The sequence below is a fragment of the Heteronotia binoei genome, chromosome 18, assembly GCF_032191835.1.
Source record: "Heteronotia binoei isolate CCM8104 ecotype False Entrance Well chromosome 18, APGP_CSIRO_Hbin_v1, whole genome shotgun sequence".
NCBI classification, from domain to species: domain Eukaryota; kingdom Metazoa; phylum Chordata; class Lepidosauria; order Squamata; family Gekkonidae; genus Heteronotia; species Heteronotia binoei.
Window position 1 is genome coordinate 21,074,473 of NC_083240.1, and position 14,389 is coordinate 21,088,861.

General features: G+C 46.6%; 1 protein-coding gene across 1 annotated transcript; it reads right to left on the minus strand.

The window, feature by feature from the left end:
- Positions 1 to 1,622: 1,622 nt before the first annotated feature.
- RPL22 (ribosomal protein L22) lies at positions 1,623 to 13,169 on the minus strand. The gene is made up of 4 exons (XM_060258804.1): positions 13,005 to 13,169; positions 7,094 to 7,198; positions 3,876 to 4,000; positions 1,623 to 1,834 (listed from the first exon to the last, which is right to left on the minus strand). The coding sequence occupies exons 1-4, from the start codon at positions 13,014 to 13,016 to the stop codon at positions 1,690 to 1,692; spliced, it is 387 nt and encodes a 128-aa protein (XP_060114787.1). The 5' UTR covers positions 13,017 to 13,169; the 3' UTR covers positions 1,623 to 1,689.
- Between the last annotated feature and the right edge of the window lie 1,220 nt (positions 13,170 to 14,389).

The window sequence follows — 14,389 nt, forward strand, 5'->3', positions numbered from 1 at the left end:
TCTCCAGGTGATTGGCAAACTTGGCAGACAGTAGAAAGAGAGTAAAAGGAAGGAAGACTGACATCTGAGGATACCTTTTGGCAGGTTTGCAAGTGGACAGTGGTTGCTCAAAGACGGCTCTTGGGTCCGTTCTGGCTCTATTGCAAAAATCAAGCTGAACTTGGATCAACAAATGGCTTTTTTTTTCCTGATAGATCAGAACTTGCAAAAACAGAACAGAACCCACAAATTCTGGTAAGCAGAATGAGGTCTCAGGTCCCCAAGAGGAGAGCTGTCAAGATTTCCAACCAGTGCACAGAATGCATCTTTTCATATGCTACTGTGATGAAAGCCATGCCTTTCACTAGAGGGGATTTAAAAAAAATACAATTTTATTGAGAAGTTCTGCTGGATTCAGGAAAAACTGAGAAAAGCAGCACCTATGGATTGGTGCATGTTATTCAAGGCACATAAATTGACCACTCCGGCTGGCAACCCTACGTGATCTAGTGATGCATTCACTGGCCCCAACCAAAACCTAAAGACATAAAACAAACATGCAGAGCATTCTTACAGCTGGGTTTGTCAAGTTTCTGTCCCCTTCCCCACCCTGGTTTCCAGCTCTTTCCTTACTACGCTGCGTTGACCATTAAGAGGGTGAAGCATCTTCCCTTCTCTGTACCACTGTGAGCGGTCAAAGCATCAGATCAGTAATCTTTGCAAAAAGCCTAAGAGGATGGGTTGGAGTAAAGGGAGAAGCCACCAAAGCGAGTTCTTGGTGGAGGGGAGGTTTGAACCAGGTGATCTGACTTTCCTGCTCACATCCCTCAACTGGTCCACTGCACTGACACAGTAGAGATTAGGAGCCTGAAACCAAAGGCAAAAACTGATCCAAGATACCATAGAACCATTCCAACAGCAGGAAGCATCCCAACAGCTCTTGCCAACCAGGCTCTCCTTTACTTAATTCTCATGGGGGATGATAAAGAGACAGAAGGCAGTTTTAAATGTTACATTTTTGGGGAAGGACGGTGGCTCAGTGGTAGAGCATCTGCTTGGGAAGCAGAAGGTCCTAAGTTCAATCCCTGGCATCTCCAAAAAGGGTCCAGGCCAATAGGCATGAAAAACCTCCGCTTGAGACCCTGGAGAGCCGCTGCCAGTCTGAGAAGACAATACTGACTTTGATGGACCAAGGGTCTGATTCAGTAGAAGGCAGCTTCATATGTTCATATGTTAGTGATAAACAAATGACATCTGAGAAAAGCCACTTGATTTTCGCACTTGGAACCTTCTTAAAAAGAATCCCTCGCCCATCACACATGAAGCACACCTGCCCCTATCTTCAGGGGCTCATACTGATAACTCTCTGCCACCCCATATATTAACCCACCCTCATTGTCCCCTTCCCTTATACACAAGTGTTCTGGGCCATCATTGCCCCATTTGAGAAGCCCCTCCTCATGGCACATTCCCCCAGCCCCAAACACCCAACTCTTCCTGGAGAGAAAGAAGGAAGGACTATGTAATATCTTTATATAGACACGTATCAAGACTTCACTGTGTCATTTAAGCAATCATTGCAAACTCTCTAGACTAGAGCACAGCTGGCAGGGGGGAGGGGGGAAGACACACAGAAACTGTACAACAATTAGATCACATTTTATTTAAGGAAAACCAAATGTACAAAACTATCTCCAGATCCCAGTGCATTTAATCTTCCTCCTCCTCCTCCTCTTCATCCTGGTTAATCTGGAAGTAACGCAGCTCATAGCTTTCCTTGCTGTTGGCGACCACGCGCAGCCAGTCGCGCAAGTTGTTCTTCTTCAGGTATTTCTTAGTGAGGTATTTCAAGTACCTTAAAAAACAAAGTAGGTAACCAACGTGACTGCAATGTTAAAGGGGCAAACCTGACGCCATCTGAGCTCTCTGGAATGCTTTGAGACATCGTTCCCGCCCTGAATGCCATTTTGGTTTCCCATCATGTAATTACGTATTGTGTGAAGAACAAGACATTCAAAATTCAGCTGTTCGAGGCACAACGTGTTGGTCTGCTGGCTGGCTTTTCAAAGACAGAATGCCCCCTGAGCATAATGAGTGATTATCTTGGTGGAGCTGACAGAACACTGTGGAATATTTCTCTTCCCTTGGAAACTTGCCAACAGCTCAGTGATGCTTGTGACCTGGAGGTGAAGGATTTGATTCGTTTTTTGAAATCTAAGCAATCCAGATAATATTGCCAAGCCTGTGTGTATGTTGCTATTCTGTAGGGAGTGAAGAATTTTGTTTCTCAGCTTTCATTTTAAAAAAATTCTTTACAGCTCTTATGTGTGCAAAGCTATGTTCAGAAGACGGCTCAGCATGGACTTACTGCAAAACCATGGTGTGCATTAACTACATTTAGTTTATAAAACCAGAATTCAGCTTAGATATGATCGTTTGAACCCTGATTGGCCTTAACAAATGCTAGTTTCATTGCTTTGTTCTTCCCCCGGCAGACATCCAGCTGGTAACCCCAGCCAGCACACTGTGGCAATAGCAATGTCAGGAAACAAGCCAGAAACTGCATATCATGAAATACCATGGCTGACACAAAGGTCGTTTTCGCACTCACCTTCCGCCGGCGCGACCCTCCTCTTCACCGCGCAGGATCTGCGCGGATTTCGCACTAAACGCTGCGGAGCAGCCAGAAAAGCCGGAAGCTCCCGCCGCAAAAGCCGCTCAAACTGAAACCGCAAAAAAGCAGTTTGGCGTTTGCGCAGCTTTTGCGACGGGAGCTTCCGGCTTTTCTGGCTGCTCCGCAGCGTTTAGTGCGAAATCCGCGCAGATCCTGCGCGGTGAAGAGGGGGGTCGCGCCGGCGGAAGGTGAGTGCGAAAACGACCTAAGTGTGGTTAATAAACCAGCTTCAAAACATGGTTTCAGACTCTGGTTTGACCTAAGGTGTACACTTTGCAACTTGCAGGGTCCATCTTTGAGGTACTTAAAGGAATGTGTTAGCTTAATCACAGAACTTTAGACATTTCAATGCAAAGTACATATTGCCTGAGTGCTTCCCTGCCTGGAAACTTTGGGATCGACCAAGTTTATTCCTGAGCAAATCTGCAACAGGACTTGACTACGTTTAACGAAAGGCGGATGAAGCTGACAGCAGCCAACAACAATTGTAGCATGCTAGACTGTTGCTTCAGCTGAGAAAAGCCTGCCATGGCATCCACCAATGCTTCCCTGGGAAAACTGAGGATTAGCTCCCCTGGGGAACCTTGCTACAGAGACACTTCAGTAACCAAAAAAAAGAACAACCCACCCAGCTTGCCATTCAAAAATCTTTTTGACAAGGCTTCAACTTTCACCTTTGGCAAGTGAAGTCAAGTGCCTGATCCAGCTGCAAAGGAAAAGGCAGAGCCAGTGCAGGGAGAAAAGCCAGGGAAGCACACGGAGCTTTCCTCCAGAACTTGTCCAATCCCCAGGAGAACCTCCAGCTTGCCTTTTCTTTTACAAAGAAGTAGCAACACAAACTGCCTTTCAAATCCCTTCCTGGCTGATAACCCATCACAGGTAGCTGTCCAAAGTCCTGCTGAACACCTCTGGCTTAGCAGTCTCAACTCCCAAATTACCCAAGGCTCTAGGAACATAATTTCCTACAGGAAGAACATAGGGAGATGTCTGTCAGCTGCAAAGGGCAACCTTGATTCAGGCAACTCAGAACAGTTCCCTGCCCAAGAGGCTGGGAGCTGGGAAGGACCTATGCCCTTTGCAATCTCGTTTCCAAGAAAGCTGATCTCCTAAGGAAAAGATAAATGGGTGCAACACCACCTGTGAGCCAAAACCCACACTTCTGAGAGGTACTCTAACCCATCCCCGCCCTTGGCAAAACCTCTAGCCATTTCTGGCTCCTTACCTCTTGGAAAAAGGGACCTCAGAGGTGACAGTGATCTTGCTTTTGCTTCTCTCGATGGTCACCACACCCCCACCCAGGTTGCCAGCTTTCCCATTCACTTTGATCCGCTCCTGGAGGAACTGCTCCTGCAAGGGGGTGGAGACAGGTGGTTCAGGCCAGGTGAGAGACACCAATGGACAGGCACCGGGGCGGGGGGGGGGCTGTTTCCATACAGATGCACAGACGTTAAGAAAGAGGCAGCCACAGAAGGAAGAGCTGTTTCCCCTCATATCTATCAAGGACAGGATAAGCAAAGGCCTACTTTGCATCACAGTAAAGGATGTTCTGGGAACTGATCCCCTCCCTGATGAACCAATTAGATGCAAGCAAATCTGCATGCTATCAAACTGCCAGTAGAAGTGTGTTGTTTGAGGTACTAGAAGAAGCAGGAAAGAAGTTACAATTTAAGCCACATACTCATCGTTAGAAGGCAAAGGCGTTTCCCTTATTTCTTTGATGATGCCCTTATTCATTTACATCCACTGTACCCCAAGTCGGGACTCAAAAGTGGCTCAGAATATCATTCTTCCCTTCTCCATTCTCATGTAACAACCACTCTGGGCCTAACTTTGTGATGAGCCCAAGGTCACCCAGCAAGCTTTCATGGGAGAAATGGGGATTCAAACCCAAGTCTCCCAGGAAACTCCTCTGCCACTCTATCAATTGACAGCCTCCATTATATAAAATATCAGAACCAAAAAAGCCTCAGCAAACAAATGGGGAGGGGGCTTAAAGTAGCCCCAACCAATCAAAGTTGACCCTGTTACAGGTTTCATCGATTCAACAACTGAACAACACTTGCACTCCTTGTGTTTTCCGCAAGGAAGTTCAATCACCGTTTTGGGAGGCACTAGGCAACGTCCTGCCGTGCCCTTCTTCCATTGGCACCTGTGTTACTGTCACTTCATGCATTTGCTCACATGCACTGCAGCCTGTGAAAGCTTAACACCATAACATAATATGCTCTTCTCAGGCTATCACAAAATGTGTGTATCTACGCTTAATGTGGAATAAGCTAAAAGGGTTTTCCCTAATTATTATTATTATTTTGAGGGAGCTTCCTGGCAGAACTTCATTAATGGCCACCAACCAGAAAGCCCTGCCCCCTTTGCTGAAACGTACCATCTGTCCCATTGAGGAGCAATGCTCAGAAGAGCCACCAGTGGTGCATCAAAGAGCCACAGGTGGCTCCCAAGCCACTGAGAATCACTGAGCTAGCAACATTTAACAGATACCTGACAACCTAGACACACCCCGCTCTTACTATCTGAAGAGAAGTCCAACCCCTATGAGTCTAATGAGTCTAGGAGACTCGCTGAATGAGCCAAACGCTTTTCCCCACTCCCAGCAGAAGCAGACTAGAGAAATGGCTAGAATAAGTAATCGTGCAGAGATGCAACAGGCAGCCTCCTCTACATATAAATATGTTGCAGTCACAGAAGTAAATGATTCTTTCATAGCACACTAGCGGTGCTCTGACAGCATACTAGTGTGCCTGTGCAATAACTGGTCTAATTACAAATATTTCAGTAAGGAAAGGGAGGGGGAGGTGGAACTTTCCCTGCTCAAGTCACAATGCAGTTTCTTTGAAAACTTTGCTAGTTTTTTTTTACTAAAAACACATTAGCCTGTTCCTTAGAAAAATTTGCTGCAATCAGCAAAGGTGTGAGTATTTAGATCAACTGACACCCCAAACTTCTTCCCAGACAAGAAAGTACTGAAACAGGGAGAGAAGACCTAGCTTAGCCTTGAGCTAGATTCGAGGCCAGCGTCACCTTATAAAGACCAATAAGATTTTCAGGGTTATAAAATCTTGCTGGTCTAAGGTGCGACTGGACTCAAATCTCACTCTCCTACTGCAGACCAGCTCAGCTACCATCTGAAGCTAGTTTAGCCTAGTTGCTGAGATTCTAGTTTTCACAGTTAATTAATTTCCAGAGCTATAGTGCATTATTCCATATTTTCTTTGGGGGTATTTTTTTGTATTTTATGCATACGAGTGTGTGTGTGTGCATCTGGAAGTCATGGCAACCTTTGGTGACTGACCCCTACAGGGGACCTGGAGGTTATTCAGAGAGGTGGCTGAATAAAGCTTGCCCCTACCTCCCACCTCTGGTATTCCAAGGAGGCCTCCCACCATCTTAGTACTTGCCAGAGTTGACCCTGCTTAGCTTCCGAGCTCTGACAAGATCAGGCTTGCCTGGGATATCCAGGTGAAAGACTATGGCAAACTTTCATGGAATAGCACCTACTTCATTAGACCAAAAGGACCTCTGATAAAATGGGTCCTGGCATGCCACAACACGCATAGATCTGCCAACTTCATAGTACTACAAGAATACTTGTAGTTTATTATATTTAAAGCAACCCCACACACACCCCTCCATTCTGAAGGGGCACAGCCCCAGCACTGTTGTACCATGTGATGTTTTAATGCCCCATTCCACCTGAACACCCTGTGAACAAAAGCCCTACTGTATCTCCCTGGCTATCGGCAGGGAGTGAAAGAAGAGACTTCTCTCTATCCAAGACCACACAGAACTGTTGCTGTTCAAGATAGACACTAAGGTGCTAGATGAACCAGTGGTCAGACTTCCTATAGGGTAGTTTCCCATGTTCACAAGCACAACCTGAGAGGGAGCTGATTGCAACACGCACAAGCCAGCACAGAGCGGGATGTCTACACTACAGCAAGGCAACTGCACCGCAGCAAAGCAGCAAGCAAGCTTTGTTCTGAAGACCCACCCAGGAGTCACTTGATGCAAAGCACACCACAGATAATGCACATGCAATGCTGTTACTGGAAATACCCATTACAAAATAGGTTGCTCCAAAACAATTCCTGCATGAAAGTACTAACTACTCAGCAAGCTCCAGATCTGGTTGCCATAAAATGACAGCCCTTTTCAACAGTTCCAGAGTGCTAAGGGTGCAGCACTGAATAGGAAGAAACCACTGATGGATCAGTTAGCATGCTGGCCATTGCAATGAAGCAAAGAACACTTTGCATGCACTCTGGAACAAAGACAACTGCATTCCTACTTCTCAAGAGCCTCCCAAATAACCCAGTCATAATCTAGGCTGACGTTTGAGCCACCACCCGTTCCTGTCTTTTCCAAATCTAGTGTGGTGTGCAATCCTACAGCTAGTACAACAAACCCAAACAGCCCAGAACTTACAAAGTTGGCCGCATCCATGATACCATCTTCTACTGGGTGGGTACAGTCCAGAGTGAATTTCAAGACCTGCTTCTTCTTTTTGCCGCCCTTTGTGGCAAGCTTCTTCTGTAGGAGAGAGAGAGAGAATGATCATCAGACAAAACAGTGGCAGTCCACACTGAGAAACCGCAAGAAAGTGTCCACCAGCTGAAGGCTATGGAGCTTGGCCTCTGAGCTGCCCACTCAATCCCAGAGTTAACTTCCTTGATCTTGCTTGGTGACCACCTTTAGCCACAGAGCTCAGATCACAGCTAGTACACGTTGATGGATGGCATGCCTTGCCCTCAAAGGTAAATTAAGGAACAGAAGAACAAGCAGCATGTGTGTTAATTTTTATGTTCTCCTGTCAGTGGACAGGGCTTGATGTAGAATGTTAGTCCTCGCCCCAATATCCAATCAAGCCTCTTAGTTAAAGAAAAAGAAAAGAAAAGACAGACACTGGATAACTTAAGATACCTATCCAAGTCCTCGTCTCTGCCAACGTTATTACGTCTCATACCTCCGGGTCTCCATTCTGCCTCTTCGCCCCTTCCAACAGCCCACTTGGAAGGCCCTCCTCCATCTGGCTGATCTCTCATTTCCCCTTCTCCTAACCCCTTCCCTGACCTGCCATCCAAACTCTTCATCACTCCTCCTTGCTTCTGCACCTTATGCCTAAAAGGACAAGGCTGTATGGAGACTGGAGATCACCAGCATGCTTGCTCTCTTTTTCCAAATGTGGTAGGAGAAGTGGCTAAATTAGTCTGGAGTGATGAGCTGGGTGAGGGCAAACAAATTGATGTTTACTCCAGACAAGGCAACTGTTAGCTGGGGGACACACCTCGTCTTGGAGTAGACATACCACCTGTGCTGGATAGGTTGCACCCTCCCCTGAAGGCTAAGGTGGGCAAGCTTGGCCGTGATCCTGGATAGCCAAGTATCAGCTGTGACCATGGGTGCCTCATGCCAGCTGATTTATCAACTGCATTATCTCTTGGAGTTGAAGCAAGCCAAAATTACACAAACCATGGTGATTGCCCAAACAAGATGTATGCATGCTTGCCTTCAAAAAACACTACAAGTTATTTAGCTTGCAACCACCAGATTGAGGAAAGGGGTGAAATGCTATAAATAAAATACACTAACACTAAGATAACCGCAATCATTCTCAGTTGGTTTCTGGGCCCAATTCAAAGCAAAGGGACCAAGAGAACTTGAGCATCCCCTGCTCCCATATGATCTTACTTGTGAACTCAGGTCATCAGAGGTCCCACTGTCCAGTCCTCAAAGACGCAGCTGTAAAAGATGGGGGCTTCCTCAGACTATGGAACTCTTTTCCTAAAAATACCCATCCTGCCCCTGCCCGTTACTGCTTCAGACAACCCCTCGTCAGAACCTGTTTGAGGTCACCTGAACTCTTAGCATAAATGCCACTGTTGTCCCTCTCGTTCCTTTGGGTTTCTACCTGTTTGTTTTGAGTCAAACTGGGACTGCTGTCAGATTTCTGCAAGGATTACACGAATTTTTAACTACTTTCACTGTAAGCTGCCAGCTTAGCTCACCCCTGTTGATCCCTCTTTATGGCTGTTTCCCACCCGTCGGAGTGGCTTATGTCAAAGAGCAAACCTGTGGCTTATGTCAAAGAGCAAACCTGCACTCTGGCTTGTTTCTCTTGCACTGAGCTCCTAGCCTGCTTGGCAGGAGGCAAAACCACACACACAAAGGTGCCGTCAGAAAAGTGATGGTGGCACAGCACCTGTCCGTTTTATTTTTTGCTGTCATCACAACCCACTTATGGCAACATGTAGGGCTTTCAAGGCAAGAGATGTTCAGAGGAGGTTTGCCACTGCCTGCCTTTGCGTATGGTATTCCTTGGCGGTCTCCCATCCGAGAATGACCCTGCTTAGTTCTGAGATCTGACCAGATCAGACTGGCCTAGGCAACCTATCCCATATTACTCTCTGGTGGATGAAATTATTGTGGACCACACAAAAGGAGAGTTTATGAGAAAAGGGATCTCTGGGGACTGGAAGAACCACCTGACAGTGGCACAGAATGAATACTTTGACCGTGTTTATCGGGAGAACATGCAGGGCATGAGGACTACCTTCCCGTGGGACTAAAGAAAGCCAGATTCTCATTCGGTTCTGCATCCTCTCAGCGTCTTCTGTGTTGCAGCTGAGAAATCAGCACCAACTAATGAGGGAGTCTGAGTTCTTCGGATGTGATCAGATGTAACAGCACCGTAAAATGGTTTTAAAATGTTTTAATAGTGTTTATTGTTTGAATTGATTGTTTAATTGTCTGAAATTTTGAACTAATTATTAGCCGCCCTGAGTCTGCTTGCGGACAGGGCGGGATATAAATTAAAGGTACGTTATAAATTAAAGGTACGTAATAGGGCACAATAAAGAACAGCCCCATCCACTGCTTTGAACCTAATGCAGTCCTGCTTACCAAAAAGGTCCCCAGTCTGCAACGGCAAGCCAGTTTTACAACCTGACAATAAGCAGAGAATGCTTCCCAGAAGCAAGGAGCGCACAAGATGCACCAAATCAATAAACAAAAGAAGTTCCCAAAGTCTGTTGGTCACACAGGACCAATAGAAAACGGTGCTACAAGCCTACGAGTCAGCTTGATCCACCAGGGCTGGGGGTACAGCACAGGTTTAGTCATCCATCCCAGCAGTGTCCCCAAGGAACCTCCTTCTTTTTCTTTCAGCTGAACTAATGGGACTCCTCTAGACAAAATACAAAGCCCTGCAACAATTCTAGTTTTTTTCTTAGAAAATAGGGTTCATTGTCAGATATGCAGGTTAATTTCAACACACAACATAAATCTTTGAGCGGACTGATCCATTCCCCTTTGGTTAGAAGAGTCATTTTCTTCCAGTATGTAACAAAAATGACATAAACAGCCATAATGGAATATAAGGACAAACTCTCATAAACTATACAGTAAGTACAAAATGGCATTAATTCTGAAGTATAAAGAATTCTAAATCCAACAGCTGCTATATTAATGCTCAGCATTTCTATATCTCGCTTTCTGGCTATTACACTTGAAATGTATTATTAGCATTACCCTTATAATCCATTGTAAGGAAGGGCAATATCATGTTATCCCCAGATTGCAGATTGTTGGGAAAGCAACAGACACAAGGCTGAGCAAGCAGCTGGCTAGGTATGTCTCTGGGTGAGGGGGGTCGCTAATGATTTGGTAGCAGACAAGATCAGAACCAGGAGAATTTTGAATTCACACAGCTCCCTCTCTCACTTCTGCAATCAGTAAAGAGTGATGAGGATTTGGTAAAATAATGAACAATCTCATTTTCTGCATTCTGTACTATACCAGCATCAACTAAAAACAAAAACAAAAAAACAGATGAAGGCAGTGCAAACAGAACAGAGCAAGCTGGGATTCCCCATATGAGCCCCACAGATCCTTAAGATCAGTGTCCCATCATCTTCTGGTGCTCTCTGGCGCCAGAGACTTTCAACTTGCCTCGACTAGGGACAGAACCTTTTCGGCACTGGCCCCTGCCTGGTGGAATGAGCTCCCTTTGGAGACCTAGGCCCTGCGGAACCTGCTCCAGTTCTGCAGAGCCTATAAAACAGAGCTCTTCCACCAGGCCTTCAGCTGAGGCAGCGGGTATCATCTGCTATTAAGCCTCCCCTCCCCCCCATTCCAGAGATCTGGGATCTGCTTGGACTGATAGTCATCCCTGTTGAGGCACAGCTTGCTAAACTGATTTTTAAGTCTAGACCAGTGTTCCCTCTAAGCTAAGTTAGTGTGAGCTAGCTCAGTTTTTTAGCATCCAGCTCACACATTTTTGTGTTAGCTCAGGGAACATGGCCCTAGAGCAAACTAATTTTTGCAGTAGCTCACAACTTTAATGCCAGTAGCTCATGAAGTAGAATTTTTGCTCACAAGACTCCACAGCTTAGAGGGAGTATTGGAGACTCTAGACTGTACTTTTAGCTGTTTTATTACAATTTTAACTGTTTTAATTGTTTGATTGTGATTCTCTGATGGAACCAGCCCTGACCCTGCTTTGTGGGAAGGGCAGGCTATAAATTGAATAAAATAAATCAATAATTTCATCCTGGAGCAAGTGTCCCCAACAGCAGACTGAGCTTCAAGCCAAATGCGTTCCATTCAGATCCGTGGCTGTCACTCACTCCTACAGGAGACAAAGCCAAGTGCAGCATTCAGGAACTGCTTATAATGAAAGCAAAGCACTACAAGAATAGCATTTGATGGATCTGGAGAAATAGCGTTAGGGAAATTAGGAAATAGTATTTGGAAAATAGCTGGCATATTTTGTATGCAGCACGCTGACTGCACTTCGAGCAGTCACTGCACTTCACAACCCACTGCACACACCCAGTTCAGCACAGCATGATGACAGATACTTTGCAAGGATAGTACATAAAAGCTCATACCCAGAACTCTGTCAAATCTTGGCACAGACCAGGAAGCAGAACTTAGGATGCGGCTTTGATAACAGGTAGGGGAGAGGAGGAGCAACTCAGATATGATTAGGATCAATAGTCAGTGACTAGGGACACCTGAAGCTAAAAAGTTAATAGAGCCCATGCTCAAAAGCATCCCAAGCTACATTTCTTTAATTTCTCCCAAAAATGTGATCAGCTGCTGGTCTGTCGTATTAACATAAAGCTATCTTACACTCACAGAAGCCAATCGTACATCTACTTTGGGACCATCTCCTGTGCTTAGCTCTTGATCAGAGCCAAGGCATAGTGAAGACTGGTCCTGAGCCATTCTACACATAACAGAGATGATCTACTGCTAAGCCACAACCTTACTTCCCAGCACCACACACATACGACACCACTTTATTCTGAGTCAGACCACTGGGCCATATAAGCCAGCACTGTTTATTTGTTCAGGCCACCAGCTGCCAGGGAACCTCAGGCAGAGAAGAGTTTTGTTCTCTTCAAAAGAACAAAGTTTGAGTCCAGTGACTCAAGCCCATCAAAGTTTAATTCTGGGTATAAGCTTTCGTGCGCATGCATCTGTGTAAGTGTGCAGGCACACAAAAGCTTAACTTCGCTGGACTTAAAGGTGCCACTGGACCCAAACTTGGTTCTATTACTTCTGACCAACATGGATCTTTTCTCCTCCGAGATACTTCAGCAGATGATAGAACCGCTCAGTGGCACAACATCTGCTTTGCTTGCAGAACCTCCAGATTCAATCCCCAGCATTTCTACGTAAAGGGATCAGGTGATTTGGAAGACTTCTACCTGAGACCCAACACAGCAGCTAACTATCACAAACAATACTGACAGACCAGCGATCTGACTCTGTACAAGGCAGCTTTCTGTGTTCGTTGGTGCTGCCAGAGAGGGAGCCTGGAGTCGCTGCTGTGCAAAGCTGGTGCTCTGATGCTAAGCCCACCACCTCTCATCCTCTCATGAAGTTCTTCTCTTAGGCTCTAAGACCTAGAGGAAGATGCCTTATGTTTTCGACCCATCTATTTAAATAGATCTGAGAGGTCCCTCCCTGTCCCCTCAGATCCTGTAGCTGGAAACTGAGCCATGTGCTCTTTTGCCACTCAGCCATGGACCTTACTCAAAGCGTCCTGTGGGGCCAAATCAAACACTATGATCAAACTCTTAGGCCAGGCGAGGCAATTCACCCCCCCCCCCTTTTCCCATTAACACGCAGCCCCTGCCCGGGGGGGGGGGCGCTTTTATAAGCTGAAAAGCGGGGTAAGGCAAGGTAAAAGGGAGCGGATTCAATGAGGAATTGGCGGAAGCTCCCCTCCCGACCCCCCTCCTCGTCCTTTCACCGCTTCGTCCCGCTGCCGGCCTGCCTCGGCCCCTCCTCGCCTCGCTTCCCCGGCCCGGCCTAGCTGGAGACTCACCGCAGGCGCCATGGCGGCAGCAACGAGAGGGGGAGAAAGGAAGGGAGGCTGTGCGCATGCGCCCAATCGCCTCGCCCCTCTCGTACGTCTTACGTGCGTGCGTTGAGACGCCAATGAGCGGGCGTATGCTCGAAGCGTTCTGATAGCCGACCCCCATGTCGTGACCCGCTCTAGGAAAACCTTTGGTTGCTGTAGCCTCTCCTCGTCTCGAACGCCGAGAGAGTCGATAGGCCGTATTCGAGTGGCCCTTTTCCTTCTTGTCGTCGCTCTCTTGGGTCTGAGAGCGGTTGAGCAGTCATCTGCCGCTGCAGTCGCGAGGATCGCTGGGAGTTGTAGTTTTGCGGTATGAGCAAGAAAAGAAAGCACATGGAGGAAATGGGAATGTATGCTAAGTGGGCAAGGAGGGTACCCAGCCTCCTGTGGCAAGAGGGATTCCGAACGCGTGCAGAGTACATCTCTTTTGCTAGCAAGGCTTTTGTCTTTTACTGCTGCCTTTGACCTGGGAAAGAAGTCTAGGCTGGAAAAATGCTACACTGAATTTTTGCTTGTAATGCAAACGTCTGTATGCTGGGAGGGAGAGGAGCTGGCCAAACTAGGTGGTACGGAGAGCCTCTTTTGCAGAAGCACAGATGCCCTGTTGCCTTGTGTCGCACACACATTGGTTCACCCAGTAGAAAAGAGACCAGTAGCCCCTTAAAGATCAACAACATTTGTGGTAGGATAGGAGCTTTCGTGTGTCACTGCTCACTTCTTCAGATACAGCTAGAAGGACTCATGAAAGCTCATAACCTTATCGCAGTTTTTCTTAGTCTTCAAGGTACTGCTGGACACGTAACTCTTTTCTGCTGCTACAGACAGATTAAAACGGCTACCCTATCTTGATCTGGTCCACCCAACACAATGAAGTTCAGCGCAGTCGGGTGGGGAGCAGAGCATGGGCTGTACCAACTTTTTAGCTTCAGGTGGAGGTTGCAAGCCATTGATACTGTGTTGAATTGTTTTGAGTTGAGAGTTGTATGTGAGGCTGGTGGTGTTCTGTTATTGTCTCTTTGGGGCCTGTCTTGCAGCAGGTTTTCTCTGGGTACCATTCTGGCTTTGTTCATCTGTTTTTAGATTTCATCAGGCGGGTACGTTAGTTCAAAAAAGGGTTGTTGTAGAACCCTCAGGTGAGATTATCTGTAGGATTGGAGTAGATGCGGCTGTAGCATAGAGCCTGGCTGTATAAAAATGGATCATTTGGTATGTTTAGGATAGTAGTTGGAGGGAGGCATGTAGTTTGCTGGTCAGTAGGTTTCTGGTGTAAGGAAAAACTAAGGAATGGTTGTTATATGCATACAGCGCCCGGCCCCAAGGGGGGGCGGGGCTTAGACTAGATCTGCTTTGCT

What these genes read in the sequence shown, in the direction of transcription:
- RPL22 (XM_060258804.1), bottom strand. An exon ending in TCATGGATGCGGCCAACTTT is followed by an intron (nt 4,001 to 7,093) that starts GTAAGTTCTGGG and finishes ACCCCCTTGCAG; the next exon opens with GAGCAGTTCCTCCAGGAGCG. An exon ending in GAGGTCCCTTTTTCCAAGAG is followed by an intron (nt 1,835 to 3,875) that starts GTAAGGAGCCAG and finishes TTGTTTTTTAAG; the next exon opens with GTACTTGAAATACCTCACTA.